Source organism: Myotis lucifugus, unplaced genomic scaffold (assembly GCF_000147115.1).
Source record: "Myotis lucifugus unplaced genomic scaffold, Myoluc2.0 scaffold_12, whole genome shotgun sequence".
Lineage (NCBI taxonomy): Eukaryota > Metazoa > Chordata > Mammalia > Chiroptera > Vespertilionidae > Myotis > Myotis lucifugus.
The window spans coordinates 856415-879574 of record NW_005871060.1 but is presented as its reverse complement, the minus strand read 5'-3'; the positions used below and the strand labels follow the sequence as shown (position 1 = coordinate 879574).

The window sequence follows — 23160 nt, the reverse complement described above, 5'->3', positions numbered from 1 at the left end:
TAATGCCAAGTGGTAGTAAACATGTGGGAATGGGAGATTTCATGCTTTGGGTTATAGATGGTGGTGAGCTACCTGGCACTACTTAGTCATAGGGAATATTCAGAGTCAAGAAGTAATAGTGTCAACAATAAAAATAAAGATATATATTATATATATGTACATATGTAGGGAGTGGCTCTAGAATTAAGCCTCGGATTGACCTGTGGCAGAGCCACAAACAAGTCCCAGCTTAGAGGGCAGAGCCCTCTTAGCTTAGTAAGCTTAACCTTATAGCGCTCCCTAGATCCTTCCTGGGTAGCTAATGGGCTGTGGGAGGTGCAGCAAGTGCTGCCAAAACAAGTGAAACTCAGAAGAACATTGTAATTATGTTGAACACTACCTTGTTTTTCTCTGACTACAAAATAAAGCCTCAGCTTGCTGGCTGGATCCTTCTCTGTGGCCTCATCCAGGCACAGGAGATCCACCAGCCCCAGCTGTATTCTCTTTGTCTGTCTTTTCTTTAATCCTTCACCGCCCCTCCTCAGGCTCACCGAACCCTTGGCTGTGCTAGCGCAACATACACACACACACACACACACACACACACACACACACAGAAACCAACAATTTTGCTCCTGGGTTAGCCATTCCAGAGAACCTCCCACACAGTTCATGAAAGGCCATTTTTGCAGCTATTTGCTAGTGCTCTCTAGTGATGGCACATGGATGGAAGAAACACAGGGAGTCTGTCACTGGGGAGTAGATGCATGAGCTGTGGGGATGGAGACCAGGGAGGACTATGCAGCAGCAAGAAGCAAACGGCTAGATGATATAGTAACATGGATGAATCTTAAAAACATAATGCTGAGAAAAAAAGGAAGAGAACAACATGACTTCTATAACATGATATCATTAAGTATACATGCACACACAGTTACCCTTGTTGGGGTATCAATCCTCCCCATGCAGTCAAAATCCACATGCAATGTTTGACTCCTCCAAAACTGAACTACCCTAAGTATCTGTGGGGAATTGGTTTCAGGACCTCCACAGACACCAAAATCTGCAAATGCTCAGGTTCCCTACATACACTAGCATGGATCAATGCATACAGTTAGTCCTCAGCATCCCAACCATGGATTGAAAACAGTACAGGTATTTATTGAAAAAAAATCTGCATATAAGTGGACTCACACAGTTTAAGCCTGTGTTGTTTGAGGGTCAACTGTTCTCAAAAGGATATTACCCTGTTTATATAAAAACAAAAAGATTAAAAAATAAAATAAAATAGTTGCCTAGGTAAAGAAGGGAAAGAAGAATAAAAGGGGAAAAAAGGCAGAAGAATGGAGAGAACAGTTAACAGAAACCTCTGAACTTGCTTTGATTTATGTTAGCTACAGTCATGAAAGCCTTCTTAATAACACAAGTACTTAAATGACCAAAGAATGAGGAGGTTTGTCCTTTGAGTTTCCCCACCCTTTATATCTAATATTTGTAAAACTCAAAGCATGTACCACAGATGAACGTGGTTACTGTAAATTCTTTCAACCAGGACATACCATCGTTCATAACAGTTTATTCTGGATTTTTTTCAGCACTTGACCTTGAGATTGCTACAGATATGAGCTGCTTGGTTATAAATTATTAAACCAACACCAGCCGGTCTTTATCTTGAATAGCACTAATCTGAATTGGAAATGAGTCAGCACTATCAGCATCAGACATCATAATTAACATTCTGATACCAATCAGCAACTTGGTTCACCGATGTTCAGGAAATATTATTTGAACATTTCTGAAAGCACTTGATAAAAACTTAGAAAACTCTGAAAAGTGTAAATTCTAATCTTGTTTATCAAAAGGCATGTTGGTGAAGGCCAGTTGCGTTACAGAGTCTAGCATGTGCTAAGTCAGTGGTCGGCAAACAGCGGCTCGCGAGCCACATGCGGCTCTTTGGCCCCTTGAGTGTGGCTCTTCCACAAAATGCCACGTGCTGGCACGCACATACAGTGCTATTGAAACTTCGTGGCCCATGCGCAGAAGTCGGTTTTCGGAAAGGAGACGAAACAAGTATACAAGACGAGTGTGGATGGGAGAGTTGGAAGGGGTGGACCTCAGTGAACGTACCTCAATCAGATTGAGGACGTTTTTAGCAAAGGCCAGCTTAGGAGTACCCTAATTAAGTTAATAACAATGTACCTACCTATATAGTTTAAGTTTAAAAAATTTGGCTCTCAAAAGAAATTTCAATCGTTGTACTGTTTATATTTGGCTCTGTTGACTGAGTTTGCCGACCACTGATCTAGACGAGTCTCAACTGGGCTGACTGGGCACTTCAAGTCTCTGCCACGTATCTGTTCCATGCCAGTAGGCTACCTCAGGAATGTCCTCGTGGAGATGACAGAAACACAAGAAAGAGCAAGGCCTCTCGAATTGTAGACTTAGAAGCACCATACTTGCACTTCTGCTTCATTCTGTTACCCAAAGCGAGGCACATGGTCAAGTCCAGAGACAGAGGACACTTCAAAGTTAAATGCCCAAGAGGGTGGATGCAGAGAGGGTGAAAGATCATTCAACCCATCAGCAAGACCTATCAATTCTACCTTAGAAATACTTTCCACACCTGTCCCATACTCCTTCTATCTTATTGCTACCACCACTTCAGTTCACCATGATCTCTCTTACCTATCACCACCTGACTGCTCTGTCCAAATCTTTCTTGTCCATTCCTTCTCAGACCATTCTCAATGCAGCAACGAGAATAAACTTAAAAAGAAAACCTGCTGTGACCACTCATTTAATTAAGTTTGCCAAATGGTTTCCTATTGTTCTCAGGATAAAGGTGAAAATCCTAAGGCCTGAATTGTTTTCAATTTTCAATTCAGGGGACATTTTAAAGCAAATAGGTGAACCTGGTGAAAGGGAGAAAGAGAGTGAAGAGCGAGTGAGGGAAAGAGAGGCTTTGTAATGACTTCCATGTGAGCACAGCCTGGGACCCCTTTCTCCAACCTCATCTCCTTCCATCCTTTCTTTCACTTTATGATTTGAACACATCATAATTCCCCAACTTGTACACTATTTCAAGCCTCTGAGGTCTTACTTTTGTGTCCAAGTAGAGTTGTTTATCCCTCCTTTTGGTACGGATTGAAAGCCCCTGTGCCTTTCTCCTTTCCTTCTTCCAGGGAAAAAGAAGAGAGGTGAAGAGCGCAGATTGGTTTGGCTAAGTGGATAGAGCGTTGGCCTGTGGATTGAAGGGCCTGAGGTTCGATTCCAGTCAAGGAGGAGAGAGAGGAGGGGGAGAGGATGAGGAGGGGGAGAAGAAGGCCTACTCTTGCAAGAATTTCATGCATCAGGCCTCTAGTTTTATATAAAGACTTGAGCATTGGCAGATTTGGGTATTTGCATGGGTTGTGAAACCAATCCCCGGTGGATACTGAGGGCAATGGTAGAGTACAATACAGTTGATAATACATTGATGTTTCTCTCTCTCTCTTCATCTCTGAAATCAATAAAAAAATATTTTAAAAAAAGAAACTAATACAACCTTCTGAGAATCAGACATTGGGCTGGATAACATGGAAACATCTGTAGTTTGTGGGACAACAAATGCAGGCTGGTGCGGAGAGATGCAGGATTGAAGGCTAAGAGCTCTCTCTTCCCTAAGGCAAGTGGACTTGTCAACTCCCAAAGATCAACTCATCCATTGCTACTGGCCTTTCTATTGGTATGCCCAAAGCAAACGCAATCACTCACTGTCAGGTGGCTATCTGTCTATTTGGCAATGTCTACAGGGGCAGGGGAATGATCTGAAGACTGACAGGAGGGCAGGAGGAAGGAGGAGAAGAGAAAGAGGGGAGAGGAAAATAGAAAAAGAAGAGAGGGGAAATCTAGGAAGAGGTGTGTAAGGGGGATCACACTGTAGTGAAGAGGCAGTTAACATCTAGAGCCAGAGACCAACTCTATCTCTTAGGAGTTATGTGATCTTGGGCTAGTTTTTCATCAGCAAAATGAGCATGATGATAATAACTATCTTATAAAATTGTTGTGAGGATTAAACACCGAACACTTACATAGCACTTACTCTGTGTTGGGCACTGTTCTAAATGCAATGCTATTAACTCATTCCTCTCAACAGCCTTCTGAGGTGGGTGTGTATTAATTTCCCATTGCTGCCTTAACAAATTACCACCAACTCAGTGGTTTAAAACAACACAAATTCATTATCACTCTAGAGATCAGAAGTCCTAAAATCAGGATGTTTGCAGAGCTGCATTCCTTCTGGAAGTCCTGAGGGGGGAGGGGGGTCATTTCCTGTCTTTTTCCAGCTTCTGGAGGCTGCCTGCCAGTTCATGGGCCCCTTCCTGGCATCACTCTGACCCCTGCTTCCATCTCTGATCTTCTTTTCTGACTCCCACCCTCAAGCCTTCCTTCTATAAGGACCCTTGTGATGACACTGGCCCAGGCGGGTAATCTAGGATAATCTCCCATCTCAAGACCCTTAACTTAATCACACCTCCCAACCCCTTCTGCCATTGAAGGCGGCATAATCACAAGTTACAGTGATTAGGATGTGGACATCTTTGAGGGGCCACTCTTCTGTCTACCACGGGTGCTGTATTATCCCCCTCCAGGAAACTGGCACATAGAGAGATTAAGTAACTTGCCCAAGGTCACGCTTTCCCCACCGTACTTTCCTGCTTCTCAGTGAGTGCGTGTTTATGAGGTACTTGGAACAGTGACTGGCACAGGGACACAGGAAGCCGGATTAACGCTTACTGTTGTGCAGTGGGTATTAAAGGTAGGCTAAACAAGAACTGCTTTAGTTTTAAGTCAGTGGCACCAAAAACAAAGGCAGGTCTGCCCTTGGCTGACCTGGAAGTGTCCTTGTCTCCATGCATATTTGGAAGGCAGGCTGAGATTTGGAGAAAGGAAGCCCTGCTCCTGTCCCTTCAGCTGTGGGTCTGGAACAAGCAGCTCAGTCCTCACTGTCTTTATCTGCAGAACAAGCTAAACACCTTGAGGGGAAAGAGGAGGTATTAAAGGGGATCCCCCCCAAGTAAAAACACATTTTGCAAACTACTAAAACACCAGCAATGTCAGCATATTGCATATTCATTGAGTAAAAGAAACATTAGTTATTGGTGCTGATTTGAATTAAACGTGGGACCCCTGAAAGAGGAAAAGATGCAAAGTCTGGCACCTACCACTGCAGGTGCCCTGCTTGTTGTAAAACCCAGGGCCACAGCTGCTCTCACAGGCGCCCTCTCTCAGCACGTGGAGCGGGTCCCTGCAGGCCAGGCAGTGTTTCTCCGTGGGACCCCAGCAGGCGGCACAGGACTCGTGGCAGGCTGCAGGCAAACAGCAGAGTCAGTGAACAAGCCATAGCACAAAGGACTGGTCAGTTTCTCCTGGAAAAGTTTTGAAATTTATAAGGAGGATGTTGGCTCCTTCATCCCTAAATTGCTCTGCACATGTGTACACCCCAAGAGACCCCCCCCGCCCCCGCCAAAAAACAAACAACAACAAAAAACTATTTATCTTGGCCAGAACTACAATTCCAATTAATTATTGCTGGGGAAAAATTGGAATAGGAAATCAGGAGCTTTTGAAAAATGGAAATCACAGGGAAGGAAACCATAATGTTCTAGACCAGCGGTTCTCAAACTGTGGGTCGCGACCCCTTTGTGGTCGAACGACCCTTTCACAGGGGTCGCCTAAGACCATCGGAAAACACATATATAATTACATATTGTTTTTGTGATTAATCACTATGCTTTAATTATGTTCAACTTGTAACAATGAAAATACATCCTGCATATCAGATATTTACGTTACGATTCATAACAGTAGCAACATTACAGTTATGAAGTAGCCACGAAAATAATTTTATGGTTGGGGGTCACCACAACATGAGGAACTGTATTAAAGGGTCGCGGCATTAGGAAGGTTGAGAACCACTGTCCTAGACGAAGATGGACTGTCTAATAAGGTCAGACGTCGCTCTGTCATGTTGCCTTTGCAGCCACACAGCAAAGTGAAAGCCACACAGCTAGAGACACTTCTGTCTCCAGCACCATCTACAATCAGCTAAGGAAGGAACACCGTGTCCTCCAGTCCTTGATTAGACCTTGAAGGACCTAGTATCGTTTGACCATGTGGCTTTTCCCCTCCCTTTCCATCTCCTCTCTCTCCATCCCTCAGCATACCCTCTCCTGCTCTCCCTCACAACTCCTTCAATCTCCCACAAGCTCTGGTTACCCCCAGTAGCATCGGCTCTCAACGTGCACCCTGAGGATTCACAGAGCCTGCTTTTTCCTTACACTTTAGGTTTCTAACTATATGTTGTTCCCAGACCAACACTGTTCCTTCCTTTAAGACTCCAAAATTTCCAGCATTTAATTTTTATTACTCTTTCGGCTTGCTCTTCACCTTAGAGAGGCCTATTCTAGACTGAGTATATTCAGACGTAACTCTCTGTATGGTTAACCCCACCTTTGCTTTTGTTATGCATTCTAATTTTCAAAATGTTTGCTTCACAATGGAACACAACCTGTTTTGCAGACATATTCAGTCTGACCAAAACTGGTGGGAGGGATGCCTTAGTTGATTGCAAGTGACTTGGGGATTTCACTTAAGTAATTTAATTAGGTATCTGTTTGGAAACAGAAGAAAGGATAACTACACTGCAAATCTCAAGACCCAGTCCTCTCCTCTCTGTTCTAAACTGCACATGAAAGCACAATCTCAGACAACTTTTCTCCCCAATGAATTGAGAGAAAATGACAATTTGTGTTAAGTGCTAGCAGGACTCTGATAAAGAATAACAGTGGTGAGGCTGGAAAGGACTGGCTTTAGGTGGAGCTAAAGGATGAGAAGTAACCAGCATGGGCAGAGCGAAGAACAACACAAAGGTATTGAGAAGGGAAGGAGCTTGGGGTTCAAGGAACTGAAGGCTGCCCTCCTGGCTGGAGCTGGAGCTGCTGGGGTGGGGGCGGGGCAGAGCAGGACAGGGTGGCCTGATTCATTACTGGAGGTAAGGCAGAGGCCCTATCAAACTTGACCTTGGAGACCATGGAAAGAAATTAGGATTCTATCCTAATTGCAATGTGAAGTCATGAACAGCCTTAAGAAGGATAGACACAAGCCCCGATTTAGATTTTTAAAGGCTCTCTCTGGTTGCCATGAATAGAGGGCTCAAGGGCTTACGTGAAGGTAGGGAGACCAGTGTGGAGGCAATGCTGTGGTCCAAATGAGAGATACTGATGGCAAGTAGGAAGCAGAAATGGAGGAACATTTACTTATTATCTGGTTTCATGAGCCCATAAGCTTCATGAGAGCAAAGCCCATTTCTATTTTGTTAACTCCTCACCAAGCATACTGTTTGGTGCTCTACAAACATCTCTTGAGTGTCTTCATTTACATTTAACATCTCATTGGTATTTTACAAGTGGTACACAGAATTCTTTACATATTAGGATAACTACTAGCACTACATTATAACTAAAGACATGGATGCAAAGATCCCAGTAACAAATTCTACTACCCTCAATACACATGAAATCTGTCATTTATTTATTCAACTACCCTTCAATCAGGGGCCATAGTCATTGTCTGAAGTGTCTAACACTGTTCATGTCTCTGTCTCACTGACTCAGGAATTGATACAAAGTATTTACCTAAACAAATAAACAAAAGAAGCCCAACCTCACATCTAAGAAGGTCCGCCAGGTTGACCTGTCTATCAATGCTCAGAAACACCTACTCTGTGCAAGATGCTGCGCTAGCCTGTGAGGCCTTCCCAGAGCCACAGGTAAGCCTAGTACCTGACGCCTACAGAGGAAACAATGAAACCACCTCTCACTTGAGCACACTGCACTGGTGGTAATGTGCAAACTGCTCAGGGAGTATGTGCCCCAGGGGATGATGGGAATTGAGGCTAAAAAGACAACAGGGGCCAAATCACAAACGTGGGCAGGACTGGGTAAGGACCTTGAACTTCATCCTGTAAGAGTTTTAATGAGGGCAGTGGAAGTGACCATTTTTGCTTTCTAGACAGTTTGTTCTGCAGTGGGGAGAGGAGAGGGTGATTAAGAAATCTGTGAGGGATAAAATCATCTTAGTCCAGGTGGTGAAGCAGAGATGAGAAAGAACAACTAGCTCTCCTCATGGACTGACTGATGGCAGTGCAGACACTCAGCTGGGCTGGCTGTTAAAATAGTACAAATACTTCCAATTTGGTTGCTAATTGGTCACTGTCCTGTCCCCTCCATGACACTCTGGCTTGTCCCTGGAACCTGGCAGGCACCATCCTTCAAGAGGTTGAGGACAGAAGAGGGTCTCAGGTCCTCCCTCCTCCTGACTGATCTGATTTGTGCCATCCTGTGTTAAATATCTATATCTACATCTATATCTATATACTCTACTTATATAAAAACCATGGGTGGTGTTCATCACAACCTGAACCACCGCAACCAAGCGGAAGGAAGTCAGTCCTGCAGGGGTTGTCTTGGCAATGGCTGTGCCCTCCCCTGAGCTGTTTCTTGGAGCTGTTTCCGGTGAGGGTGGGGTTTGAGGCAGGAACCCGCCCTTGAAGCGTGGACCCACTGAATCCTGGGTCATTTTGCCAAGGGCTGCGCCCTCCCCAGCTGTTTCCCATGTGGCCTGAGGGAAGAACCCACCCTCAGAGCACCAGGAGCGCCCAGCAGTAGTCATTTCTGGGTTGCTAAGGTGGAGGCCATGGCGTGGTAGAACTCTGGGTCTGGCCCAACAGGGGGCATGGCCAACTTTCAAACCAGACCCTGACAGTAGAAAGGAGGGAGCCCCATTCCTCACAGAATCCGCTGTTGGATAGCTTGCTGTCAGTGGCCTGCCAGCCAGGAACCCCATTCTCCTGCACCCCGGACCCTGACAGGAGGGAGGAGGGAGCCCCTTTCCTCACGGAATCAGCTTCTTCTGTTACTGTTTATTTATTAATAAATTTATATATTATTTTCATATACATTTTACTAATTTCCTTTCATCTCTCACACTTCTATTATAGAGAAAGGGCAAATAGCAATATTAAAATATCTCTGCTAATTAATTCCCTTTTTAAAAAAATATATTTTATTGATTTTTTACAGAGAGGAAGGGAGAAGGATAGAGAGTTAGAAACATTGATGAGAGAGAAACATCAATCAGCTGCCTCCTGAACACTCCCCACTGGGGATGTGCCCGCAACCAAGGTACATGTCCTTGACCGGAATCGAACCTGGGACCCTTGAGTCCGCAGGCCAATGCTCTATCCACTGAGCCAAACCGGTTAGGGCAATTAATTCCCTTTTAATTTCGTGCACTGGGCTACTAGTATATAATAAAACCCTAATATGCAAATAGACCGAATGGTGGAACTACCAGTTGCTATGATGCACACGACCACCAGGGGGCAGATACTCAATGCATGAGCTGCCCCCGGGTGGTCAATGCATTCCCACAGGGTGGATATCCCCTGAGGGGTCCCAGACTGCTAGAGGGTGCAGGCAGGGCTGAGGGACCCCTCCCCCACAGTGCATGAATTTTGTGCACTGGGCCTCCAGTCTTTAATATTACCCCTGGCATTGCCCATCAGAACAGGGGCCAAGGGTGATCAGGATAGAGGCCACAGACAGGGATGCACTCAGGCCCATCACATACTGAGCCCTACAGAACTCTTCATACCTGCCTTCTGCAGCCTCCCTCATGCTCGCCAATTCCATGAAACTGGGTACCCTGTGCATGCCATGTGCCTGTCAGAGGTTTTGGATGCCCCACAGAGGATTCACCCAGCTCCTTAAATCCTGTTGACACTTCAGAAGGCCTCCTAAGTTGTCATTACGTCTGTGAAGCTTTGCTGAGCTTGTCCAAAGTTGGTTGGTCCTTCCTTTATGTTCCTGCGGCCCTTTGTACATTTTGTACATGCTTATCTTGTTCTATTTATCCTACTGCACTAATTACTCAGCTACAGCTTGATCCCCTTCAATGGAATGTAATATCCTCCAAAACAGGGGCCATGTTTCAGTCATCTTAACCCCAGTGTCAGGATCGATGCCTGGTGCACAGTCAGGACTCATTAAATGTATGTTAAATTAATTAATTAATAGCTTTTTTTTTTCCTACGGGGACTTTATCCTATTAGTTATCTTCTATATAGTCATGCCTACATGATGAGTTGTAACCATCAGGTCATAGTCTGAAAATAGGATACCTTAAGATAGATAAACTTGAGGCTATAAAATTTACCTGGTAAGTGTTGGAGCCCAGATCTGCTTATGGTGCTATATTCACACAAAGTAACCAAATGTGATGCCAGGCCTTCTCTTTTTTCCATATCAGACAAAAGCTATGTTCCATGGCCTGATAGAACAGCAGAAGGAATTTTTATTTCTACCCAGGACTATGCTGAGCTGTCAGTTTCCTTTTTTTTTTTTTTTTTTTTTTTTTTTTAGCTGTCATTTCTTATGACATACTCCCACTGTGTTCTGCAATTGATTTCTAATTTCTAACTGAACATATGCTACTGCAGATAATCTCTTCTTGCAGACTTATTTTATATGTGACTTCTATTACATTGGGATTATTATGGAAAATAAAAGGTCACTCCCTGACTTTTCAGCATAAGTCCTCTTTGTGATACATTTCAGGTCACCCAGGGTTTGAGTGATACACTGTGAAAATTGTGGCAAATAAATTCAAAAAGACGAAGAATGAGGGAAAGTTATCTTCTTATCTTGCATGCAGTCGATCATTTCTTTGGGAAAGCCCCTGACTCGGCTGGAGCCTAGCACGGCATGGATTGGCTTGCTGAGCAATGTGTTTCAAATGAAAACGAACACATTACTTTTTGGGTGGCAACTACATATTGAAACCCTACTCTCAAAATAAGAAACGTGTTTTGTACTTGATAATTTTGAGATAGAAGATTGCTTTAAAAATTGTTTAGCCTGTGCTTCTCTAAGAATAAAATGCAGCCTTTCTGGGAAATGCTAAAACAAGCACTTCCTAGAGGCCGCTGATGCTCCAGGAAGCCTACCCAGACCCAGGCATTAGACTCAGAGAGCTCTGTGTGGTTGGGACTGCTCCTCAGGAGTAGGAGCCTGGGTTTGGCACCTCTTCCATCCTCTCCCTGGCAAGTTGCTCTGCCACTACCAGGGAACTTGCACACTTGATCAGCAGCCCCTTTCAGGCATCAGTTGAGGCTGCAGTTCAGATTTCCAAAGTGCCAAGAAGTATCCACTCGCAACACCACAGAAACAGCCCAAATTCCAGGCACAGGGAGATACACCAGACACAGATGGCTTCATTCTGTTCTTTACCCATTTTGTGGCAATGGCTTGCTTTCCTTCTCACCTCACCAATGACCAGGAAGCCCTTGCCAAGTTTTAACGGGTCAATGTCCAATAAGAAGCTCTTGTTGGATGGAAAATGTTTCTATCTTCAACTCAACTTCATGGTTCCTTGCTTTCCTAATCTGCAAAGTGGGAATAGTAATACAGCTGACCCTTGAGCCATATGGAGGTGAGGGTACCAACCCCCATGCAGTGAAAAGTCTGTGTATAAGTTTTGACGCCCCACAAACTCAATGAGTCCCTTTGTATTAATAAGGGACTGTTTCTAGGATCCCCAGAGATATCTAACTCTGAGGATGCTCAAGTCTCCTATATAATGGTGACAATCAACGGATAAAGTTGACCTTCTGCATCCTTGGATTCCTAATTGAAGATCGAAAATACTATTCTCAATTCATGATTGGTTGAATATGTGGATACAAAACCCAGGGATATGGAGGGTCAACTGTATATTCATTGAAAAAAAAATCTGTGTATAAGTGGACCTGCTCATTTCAAGCCCTTGTTTTCCAAGGATCAACTGTATTTGTTGTACCTTGTTCACAGGGATATGATGAGATGGCATGTTTGAGAAAACAGAGAAAGTTATATGTGATCATATGAGTGCATACCCCAGGAAATCCAGCACATTTGTTTCCACTGGTGTTAAAAGCAGAGTAATTATAAAGGGAGCAAATTAAAGTGCAATGCAGACAGAAGAGGAGAGGGCATAAAAGACTATGGAAGAGGCAGGCTGACTTCGAAAGGGAGTGAAGGGAAGTGACAGGGCCCTCGTGGATTATTCCAGCAGAGCCTCCCACCCTAAAGCTCTTCCCGGCAAACCCTACAAACATCAAGCAAACTTGGTGAAGCTCCCGGAGAAACCCAGATGCCGGGCAGACTACTCTCCCCTCCACCTATCACAGACCCACATGAGGCCAAGGCTACTTGCCTAAGAAGCTCAAATGCCAGACATATTTAAAAGGAGAAGCTCATCTGAGTAGTCATCATTGTGGATCCTTTTACTCCAATCTTCTGTCCCCTATCAGGCTGGGTCTCTGCCCTCCACCTGCCTCCCTGTGCCAACTGACGCCTTTGTCCCCTGCAACAGGAATGTCCGGTCACTACATGTTCTGAAAACCCACATGGACTTAAGGAAGTTTATAGTAAAAAAAATGTAAACACATGAAAAAATCTCCAGTCTCATGAAGAGCCAGAGAAAAGCAAATTAAACAGGAGAGTGGCAACTAGGTGCTGTGGATTTGACGTACACATGACAACACATACGCATCCCAGAAATAGTGCTGAGAGAGGAAAAAAGTGAAAGCATGGTTCACTAATTGTAATAAATGTACCATTCTGGTGGGGGATGCATGCATCGGGGACAGAAGAAATATGGGAAATCTCTGTACTTTGCATTAAATTTTGCTGTGAACCCAAAACTGGTCAACAAAAATAAAGTTTGTTTTTTTTAAAAAAATAAAGAGAATTAAATATCAATCTGGTAATGCTTGTGAATATTTAAGACACATGCTTACAAAGCAATAAGAGGGCACATACATGAAATACACATTAACTTGCCTTGAATAGTTACTCAAGTGGGGAGCTGGGGTGAAGTAAAGTGGAAATAGGTCATGGGAACAAAAAGGATAGATAGATAGATAGACAGACAGATAGACAGATGCATAAGCAAGAGAATAGCCTGGCCTAGGCCAATGGTGAAATTGAGCCATGAACTGGTAATTATGATGAACTCAACTCTCTTCATATAAATCCCAAACATAAGTAATAAATAAATAAATAAACAAACAAGATTCCATTTTACATCAATCAAAATGACAAACTTAATTATAATATCTAGTTTTGACAAAGGTTGTAGGAAGTAGGCATCCTCTTGCATTTCTAGTACGAGTATAAATTACAACTTTTAAAAAAGTGAGTAATTTATTAGTATGTGTCCAAATATATACTTGGACCCAGAAATCATGTCTAAGAATTTACCCTAATCAAATAAATTCACCAAAACTTCTACTAAAATTTTTCACATCATGCTTATTTATGATAATGGAAAAATTAGGAAGAAACATCAAGCAAAAGAGGTTTAGCTAAATGAATTCTTGCACACAGCCAATGTGTGCACATATATCTGTGTATACAACACACAGGAAATTCAAAAACTAGGAAGACATTCACCAAAATACTAACAGTAATGATTTGGGAGAGCTTGAGTCAGGAATTTTCACTGATTTTTTTTTTTATTGTGCCTTGAATTTTGCTAACTTTATCAAATTATTTTTTGGAATAAACATGAATTCATTTAAGTACTTAGGGAAAATTACTGAAGGAGAAAAAGAAAAAGCCTGTGGTCCTTTCCCTAAGGCACATGCTGGGTAAACAACTAGTTAACCTAGTAACCACATGTGTGATATAGCTGAGTAATTTACTTGTCTTTGATAACCTATCTGAATCTTTTGCAGGGTCTTCTGTAGACATGGAGCTTGAACTGAAAGCGACACTTCCAGGCTGAAGGAGGCTCTGGCAGGTCCACATGGAGAGAGATGTACTCCCACTTCAGGTGGGAAAGTGAAGTTCCTTAACCACAGGGCAGTTGTGTGTCGGTTCACTGCCCTATCCCTAGTGCCTGGTACACACAATGAAGTCGGCCAGCTTTTCATTGGTATACAAGTTGGGATAGAGGCAGCCAGGCCAGCTTACCAGGAACATTCTCATCCTTTCTACCTCCTGCCCTTCTACTTATACTGCTAACTCTACAACACAAGTACACCCCAAGGATTATCAATGCGGTGACTAGCTAGGCCTAGCTTGATGAGCCATATGGGACCCTCAGATTCCACTCTCCCCTGTGACCACCGGCCACCCACAGCTGCTAGGACTCCCTGGGTATTTCCTCAGCACCTGTTAATTAAATGGCTATTGATTTCTCCAGTGATACATTGAGTCTCTTTGTCTGCAGAATCTGAAGAGCCAAAGGAGGGACCACCAACCAAAACCAAGTATTTGATGGGCAGAGTTCTCAGACTTCCTGGCTGCTCTAGCCTAGCCTGCTCAGATCTGGGCAGCGATAGCACAGAGGTGCTGTGAGCACTGTAGGCAGCAGAAAACAGAAGGGGAGGGAGGAACAGCAAGAGTGTTGGGGTGGGATACAGGGAAGAGAAAGAATGTATGCCATCCAGTCTAGCTAAAATAACTGAGAACACTAGGCACTGGGCAGAAAGCCAGAAGACTTGTCACTAGTTTGTAATCCATAGCTGAAATATTTGGGGGTTCAGATTTGTCAGGAAGAATGGGATCTGTCTGGAAGATAAACTCCCTTGCATTTATGTTGGGCTTTCTCTGCTGGAATGTGATCCTTTTGTTCTGTCATTTGTCTCTTGGCATACATAGCCGGGGTCCATCCATACACAGCTGGGGTCTATAAGCCAGGCAGGCAAATGCCAAACACAGCCAGTCTCCCGCCACAGGAAAGGTCCCGCGCAAAACTCCACCAGCTGCTTCTGCCTTCTTCTCTCCAAGTATCCTTGACATGAGTGTCCAAAGAGGAAGGGGACTTGGAATGCCACTGTCACCTGCTGCTTTGGGTTCCTTTTTACTTTAGAAACATACATATAAGGAAGTGGTAGGATGTGCTGGTCCTTCCTTCTGCACAGCTTAAAACAGTCCATGGACACTTGCCAAGTTCCAGCGACAGTTGTTTCAGAGTCACCCTTCCAGCGCTGATAAAGGCACCCCACTACCTTAAGAGGGACATTAAGAGAAGAAAAAGAGGACTGGGGAAAAACAGAGATTCTGCAGTTTTCCTCAGGCCACACCTAGCCAGGAATGCTGACAGGGAGTAAATAGTAGAAGCTAATGGAAGACAGATCACCTGAACGTCAACACTTCGGCATGCCTGTCCTTTCTCCTCCTTGCAAGGGTTTATCACACTTTTTCAAACAAAAATTATTCCAGAGGCCTTATATGTACTTAACAATGTGAGGAATTCAAACGTCTTAAGACATATCCCTGCCTCAGTAATCAGTCACTTCTTATTAACATACCTTTAAAGTTGTCTTTATAGCACTGATAGCAATGGATTCAGAGAGCGGTAACTATGAGATTATCTTACTTGTTTACCGACACTCTTCTTCAGGTGGGAAAGTGAAGTTCCTTAACCACAGGGCAGTTGTGTGTCTGTTCACTGCCCTATCCCTGGTGCCTGGTACACACAATGAAGAGGCTCAACAGATATTTGTTAAACAGAATGGAGAAGACAGGAATATCACTTGAAGCAGTAAGTCCCCTTCACAAGGCATTCAGCAACTGAGAGACACCATAATTGCTCTAGAATGCCAGAGAATGTTTGAACAATGCACAAGACTTAAAAGGCCAGAACAAAATGAGTGAAGACCAAGTGCTAGGATGTGCCGGGCCCCCACAGTAAAAATGTGATTTGGCAATGAAATTGGACTGACCTTCCAATTCTGGGGTTTCAGGGATGGGCCATGGAGAACACCTGCTTAACAATGACTATCCCAACAGAGCAAGGAGGGCTCTTGTCTTCTTGAAGATTTCAGAAAAACAGTTCCCTAGATGCCTTTGCTAAGAGGGCTGCCCCGGGCTCGGCTGGCTGGGTGAAGCCACGTGCTGGAGCATAATGCCAGGACCCATCAGGTCTTCACTGCTTTGGGCCTGGCTCCGGGGGTTAGTGCTTCATTTCCACAGTGAAGGCTGCGCTAGTCAACCATGGTTCCAACAAATAATTAACTTCAGGAGTTCCTCTGTTCAAGCCACAGCTTTTACATCTCAGCTAGGCCAGCATCCTATATGTAAATTTTATGGGTTTTCTTAATATGTTTTCTCTCTCAATATACAATAATATTGGCTGAGAAACAAATAATTACAGATTCTCATCATTTAATCTGAGCATTTAAAGAAAATAGAAGGATTTTTACTTGTTGTGATGAATACAGTAATACAGTAATCTGTTCTCTGTATTATATTTACTTCCCCATAACATATAAAAGTAGATTTTGTTTTATTTCAGACACTTAACACCATGACTCTTTGTTTCTTAATGCAGGCTATTTGGTTTTCATCCCCGTAAATTGAAGAATAAAGGAACAAATTCGATAATGACAATAGCTGCCCTTTGTCAGACATACACTGTATGCAAGGCAAAATATATTTACATTTTCGAGCATCTTTTCAAGCATGGTTTGAAGTAGATAATAGTATCCCCTTTTTCTAGTTGAGGAAATTGAGGCTCAAAGAGATTAAGTGACTTGCCCCAAACCCTATAGCAACAAGTGGTAGAGTTCAACTGTTTGATTCTGTAAGTTGCAAAATCTAAGACCACATGGCAATCAGATATAGAATAAACTCCATAGGTCTTGAGTTTTTAAACTTTTTGTGTTACTCTGTAAGCAGCGGCTAACTCTGCCTTCAGTGAAGATCACTATAGGCAAAGACAGAGTCTTATTTATCTTCATATCCTCAGGACCTAGAGTGGTCAAAAGGGAATGAATGGAGGAGTGAGAGAAAGGGAACAGGGAAGAGGGGCCATGGAAAGTACATTTCAAATCTCCTAACATATATGCAGGGCTTCTAGGTAGCAGGCACATCCTTAAGGACATGTGTGCATTTACTCATCTAATCCTCACAAGAACACTATGTGGCCGATGTTATTGTCTCTGCTTTACCCATAAGGCAACTAAAACACAGAGTTCCAGAGGTGCTCGTTGTAAAGGGCAGAGCCAGGCCTGGAATCCAGGTGGTTTGTCTCCAGAGCCTACGGTCTTTTTTTTTTTTTTAATTTGAGGCATCTTTTTTTTATATATAATATATTTTATTGATTTTTTACAGAGAGGAAGGGAGAAGGACAGAGAGTCAGAAACATCGATGAGAAACACCGATTAGCTGCTTCCTGCACATCTCCTACTGGGGATGTGCCCGCAACCAAGGTACATGCCCTTGACCAAAATCGAACCTGGGACCCTTCAGTCCCCAGGCCGATACTCTATCCACTAAGCCAAACTGATCAGGGCAGAGCCTATGGTCTTAAGTGCCGTGTTGCACTCCCTCTTTCCCATCTCGGGATCTGCAGAATGAAGGCAGCTCTCGCCATGGAGTAACACAGCTCCATCCTCAGGCCATTATGAATAACAAAAGTGTTAAGCAGACAAAACAAACACTGGTACACATATAAAAATGGGTTACATTCTACTCTTTCTCTACTCAAAGTCTATTCATTTCAAACTAATCTCACATGGAGTATATTAGTTTGCTTGTTTTAAGTTTTCTTCTTCTGAGCTCATATATTTAGGATTTGTGTGCACAATTCAATGGTCCTGCCAGACTGGAACAGAGTTTGATTGAAAAGAGGAGCAAGACAAGCAAGAAAGAATGTTCTGAGGTCATGGTGAGCTCAGCTTGAATCCAGATTTAGATTTAATGCCCGGATTTCTAAGAAGAGGCAATGGAACCACCACTCTGATAGGAGAATACCATACATTCAGGACAAGTGGTATCCAAGAGCCATGCAAAAAGGGGGCAAGGTGATGGGGGTGAGGGGGGTGGGCAAGGAGCATCTACACATGCCTCAAGCCTGACCATCAGGCTGGGGGCGATGATGAGATGAGCTATTCATTCCTGAAAAAGGATCACAACAGGGCAAAGTGGCAGGAAGCAAAGTAGAAGTCCAGTCCTAGGGCCTGATGTCATGGTGTCAAGAACAGGACAGGTTGGGCAACAGGCATGTTGGACCAGATCCCAGGTTAGCCGAGAGGTTAAGGCAGAAGCCCGAATGCCAGGCCTAAATAGTGAGATGTGGGTACTAAGAGGGAGATTATGCCTTGGCCTTACCAGTGGTGGGAAAGAGGCAACTTACACGTTACCTGTCTCTGGTTGAGACTAGTATCAAAACTGGGTGGTTCTGAGTGTTAGTGACAAAGCATCAAACTCCAAAGTTGGGGAAGGCGAGGGAAAGGAATCAGGGACTGGTATGGGGCACATAATGTTATCTATATGTACAACATTATTCAATGTAGTCAAGCACAAGAATCTATACTAAAAAAAGCCTAGGTGGCCCTCGCACGCAACGTCATCACGAGATGGCCACCACAAGATGGCTGCATGCACAGCGGAGGCAGGGCCTGGTGGCCACTCTGCATGGTGCCTGGGTTGGGGGGGGGGTCCCAAGGCTCCGCACAGCATGGAGGAGGCTGGTCCCAGCAGAGGAGGCGGGTCATGGCAGGGGAGGGCAGATGTGGGCGATCAGGCCAGCAGGGGAGGGCAGTTGTGGGCGATCAGGCCAGCAGGGGAGGGCAGTTGTGGGTGATCAGGTCGGCAGGGGAGGGCAGTTGGGGGCAATCAGGCCAGCAGGGGAGGGCAGTTGGGGGCGATCAGGCCAGCAGGGGAGGGCAGTTGGGGGCGATTAGGCCAGCAGGGGAGGGCAGTTGTGGGCGATCAGGTCAGCAGGGGAGCAGACAGGGGCAATCAGGCAGGCAGGCAGGCAAGCGGTTAGGAGCCAGCAGTCCTGGATTGTGAGAAGGATGTCCGACTGCCGGTTTAGGCCTAATCCCAGGGATCGGGCCTAAACCAGCAGTTGGACATTCCCCGAGTGGTTCCAGATTAGAGAGGGTGCAGGCTGGGCTGAGGGACACCCCTGCCATGCACAAATTTTGTGCACTGGGCCACTAGTATAACAATAATATTAACATATGTACACATATGTCCAGGTCTGAATGAATACAGCATGTGTGTATGTGTGTATATGCCACAGAATTGAGGGAAAGGGAAAATGATAAGGGCTCTTAAAGGTGTGGTTTCTGGCAGGACTCTTGTCTTCTTTCACTCCCCCCTGGCTTACCTGCTTGAACTCTTTTGTTGAAGAGCCATGTTTATGTGCTACTTGGCTCTGCCCCACATTTTTCATTCTGTCTATATCTCACACAGTGAGCATGAATATTAATCAGGTAATTCCTGGTAATTAGTTTTCTCAGCACAATGTTCACTTTCTTTGGTTTTGATGGGTCAATAAAGTGGAGAATTATGCCAACATAACACAAATGACCCTGCCAAGAGGAATGAATCCAGAAAAAACCTGTTGTAATCATAGAATGGCAGGCTTCTTTTTGAAAAGTTTAACACATACTGAAAGAGCACTGGTTGACCAACCAGCTTCGAAGGTCAATGGTGAAAAGTCACCCAAAATGACACAAGCAGAAATATTGGAAAAAATTCCAATAATGAAAAAGGATTAAACAAAAAGATAGTATATAGACACAGACAACAGCATGGTGATAGCCAGAGGGGAAGGGGGTGTTGGGGGGAGATGGAGGTGGGAAAAAGGGGGGAATGGGGAGGGAAAGAGACTTTGCTTGGGGAGATGGGTGCACGATGCAGTGTGAAGATGATGTTTTATTGAGTTGTACACTTAAAACCTGTATGGTTTTGAGAACCAATATCACTCTAATAAATTCAATTTTTTTAAAAAAGATTATTTGGGCAGTAGTCTCAGCATCAAGACAGTATATAGAAATTGATCACAAGTTTAGCTTTATTTTTTAAAACCATTTTCTCTCTCTGTCTCTCTCTCTCTCTCTCTCTCTCTCTCTCTCTCTCTCCTCTTGCTCTCTTCTGTCTTCTCATTTTATGCATAAAAATGCAACCAGGCTGAACTAAAGCAAATTGGTTTAATTCCCTGGAAGGAATTAAATTTTCCCAGCAACTCTCTACTAGAGGCATTTGTGTATGGCTTTGTGGATGGAATGTGAAAGCAGTCAGCTACATAAACCAATAATCAAGTGAAACATTACCTATTCTAAAGTGCCCTAAAACAGCATTAACATCACCAATTAAAACAGTGGGCATAAGAGAAAGGAGAATGCTTCCTCCAAAAGAAATAGGAAAAAAAAATAAAAAGTAAATATGTGTGTGGGATATGTGGTAGGGGGTGGAAGCAGTAGGGAGGGTGGAATAAAATCTAAGGGAAATTAATTCCATCTTAAAGGCAAATCTGTCACAGGAGTGCTAGTAGGAGGTCTTTTTGATGGGATAGAAGAAAGGAGTGAAGAATACATCCAATGATTTCATCAAATTGAAATTTCAGCCATTTACCTAAATTGCCCAAACATTAGACACTTACAAAGCCGTTTGTATGTGCCCACTCTGAACCTGTTCTAAAATAACACGTAAATAGAAGATGACAAGTAATAAACATTAAGGGTTCTTTTCTCTTTTATGGTTGAAACTTGTATTGAAACACGGTCCATCAAGGATCACCAAGGGGTAGTACGTTCCTTCATCATCACACACTTGTTCAACAAATGCTGAATGCTTTGTGCAGCCCTTGATGTTGGGGATACAGAGACACAGAAGATATTCCTGTAGCCCTCAAGCCAGGCTCTGAAGCTAGTGTGGCTTCCATATTCCCTCAAAGGACTGGCCCCACCACCCTCACATCTGCATGCACTGACAGCACCAGTGTTTCCTTTTAAGATGATGTCCACAGTCCCGTGGACTGTGCTTCTGACCACAGCCTGGAATGAGGGGGCCAGCAGCCTCCCCACATGGAATCTTCACATGGCCTTAGAGCTCTTCAGCCTGCACATCTGAAGAATGTTATGCACTTATTCTCTTTTAATCTTTTTCCTTCATATGATTTCCCTGAAAATCTAACCAAGGGCATGAAAGAGAGGAGCATATCAGTTGACCTTCAAACTGGCCCACCTTCTGATTCTCATGAATCTGCCCATTTTCTGCCCAGGTGATAGTGTAGTTGCCATAATACCTGGAGTAACATTCCAGAAGCTCCCTCTGGCCGGTCTACCTTATCAAATTTACCTTCCACTGCAGACCTGCCTTAGCCTCTGGGCACCCCTGGTTACCTGTCTCCTCTGGAAGAGGACTCCGCCCTTAGGACGCGGCCTCTGTCTTTCCTTTCACTGTTACCCCTTCTCCCATTTCTGCACTTAGAAATTCTTCATATATTTACTTTTTTCCTTATACCCATGATCATAACAGTATTGCAAAAGTGATCAAGTATAAACAATAAATTAAATGATATTAAGACTACTCCCACCTCCAGAGACTGTTACAATATGAGAATTTCAACTAGATATTAATTTAAAATAAAAGTATGCATATAAAGCTGATAAAATACATAGATAATAAAGCAAGAGCACATTTAAATGCCTACTTTTTTGTCCAAGTTCGTTATTATGATGTCACTTTCTTATTTCTGCTTCTCCCTCTCTCTTTAGGTGGAAATGAAGTTTAAAAAATATGTAGATGTATTTTCTCCTATATTTTCATTTAAGCCCTTTGTAGTTATACTATGACGGAATCTAACTTATAACATAATGACAATCCTGAACCAAAAGTATGGGGTTAATTAAATACTGTCCCAGTGCCCCCAAATGTGTGCAGAAAGACTTATAAAAATGACATCACATATGCACAGCACTAAAGCACTAATGAGGTTATAAAAACAACATATGCCCTCTCTCTCACCCACTGTTCTCATCCCATCAGGAGTCCGTTCAGAATTTCTTGGAAGCTACTTACAGCTCCTAGTGACCCCAGATGGCTTAGGAGTAGGGAGTGGCTTTCCCAGTGGCCCAGCCAGCTGTTGGTCTGGCCAGTGGTTACCTGCACAGGAGTGGCGATCTTGGTAGAAGCCATCCCCGCAGGTGGACACACACTGCCCGTGCCGCATCAGCAGGGGCGGCTGGCAGGAGGAGCACTCCAGGCCACTGGAACACGTGGAGCACTGAGGCTGGCAGGCTGCTCCGGACAGCGTTGGGAGAAAGAAAAGGGAAGCTCTGATTAGCTCAAAGACACCACTGCAGAGTCATTTCCTGCACAGCTCAATTCTGAGGCTCTGGGGTCACAGGGAATAAAAAAGCAAAAAAAAAAAATCTTAGCCTTTAATCATAGAGCACCTATTTCATGCCAAGCACTGTACAAAGTGCTTTAATATACAAATGCATTTCATCTTTATGACAACCATATGGGATAGATATTATTAATCCCCATTTTACAGATGAGGAACAAACTCACAGAGGTTAAGGAGCTTGACCAAGGACACATGAAACTGGCATTTGAAGCCAGGCAGTTAGGTTCAGGGATCTGAGTTATTTTCTTTTTATCCACTAGTCCCCAGTATCTTTCTCACTCAACCATTTCACAAAAATACCCCTGGCCTCTTTCCCTTCACAACCTATGGCAGAGATATAAATAAATTTCAAACAGTCTGAAGACTATAAATCAGGAGAGAAAGTAGGAGTAAATGAATAATCGCAAAAATAATAAAAACAGTTAACCTATATTGATCCATGACTATATCCTAGACACTTCACATGCATTGACACACTTAATTTTCACAAGAACCGTTTGAGGAAGGCACCAGTGTTACCCCATTTTATAGATGAGAATATTGAGGCACAGAGAGCTTAAATACTCACAGCCAGGGTATGAACCTATACACTCTTAAATTCATAGTTAACCCTATGATTCAGAAATAGAAAAAAAGCAACTATGATTTGACCTCAACCATACTAAATTTTCCCAGGTAAGTTCTCCTTTTCACTTTATATAAGAATTCTAAAATACACATGAACACATTCTGGATCCGCTGGTAAGAACCCATGAGAGATAAGCTCTATTACCAACTCCCTGTGTGATGTTGAGAAAGCAGGTTAATACTCTGTCCCACAGGTTCCACATTTGCAAAATGAGAAAGTTCTAATAAGTGATCTCAAAGGTCCGTGTCAATACTAAAGTTCTATCTTGGATTCACTGCATGTTTTAATAAATGACACCAAGCATCCTGATATTA

General features: G+C 43.6%; 1 protein-coding gene across 1 annotated transcript in view; it reads right to left on the bottom strand.

Moving 5' to 3' along the window:
• Window positions 1-23160, bottom strand: part of FRAS1 (Fraser extracellular matrix complex subunit 1) — a 268392-nt gene that overhangs the window by 207497 nt on the left and 37735 nt on the right. The window contains 2 exon segments of the mRNA XM_023750302.1: window positions 5184-5327; window positions 21972-22106. Coding sequence (XP_023606070.1) covers window positions 5184-5327; window positions 21972-22106 — 279 coding nt within the window.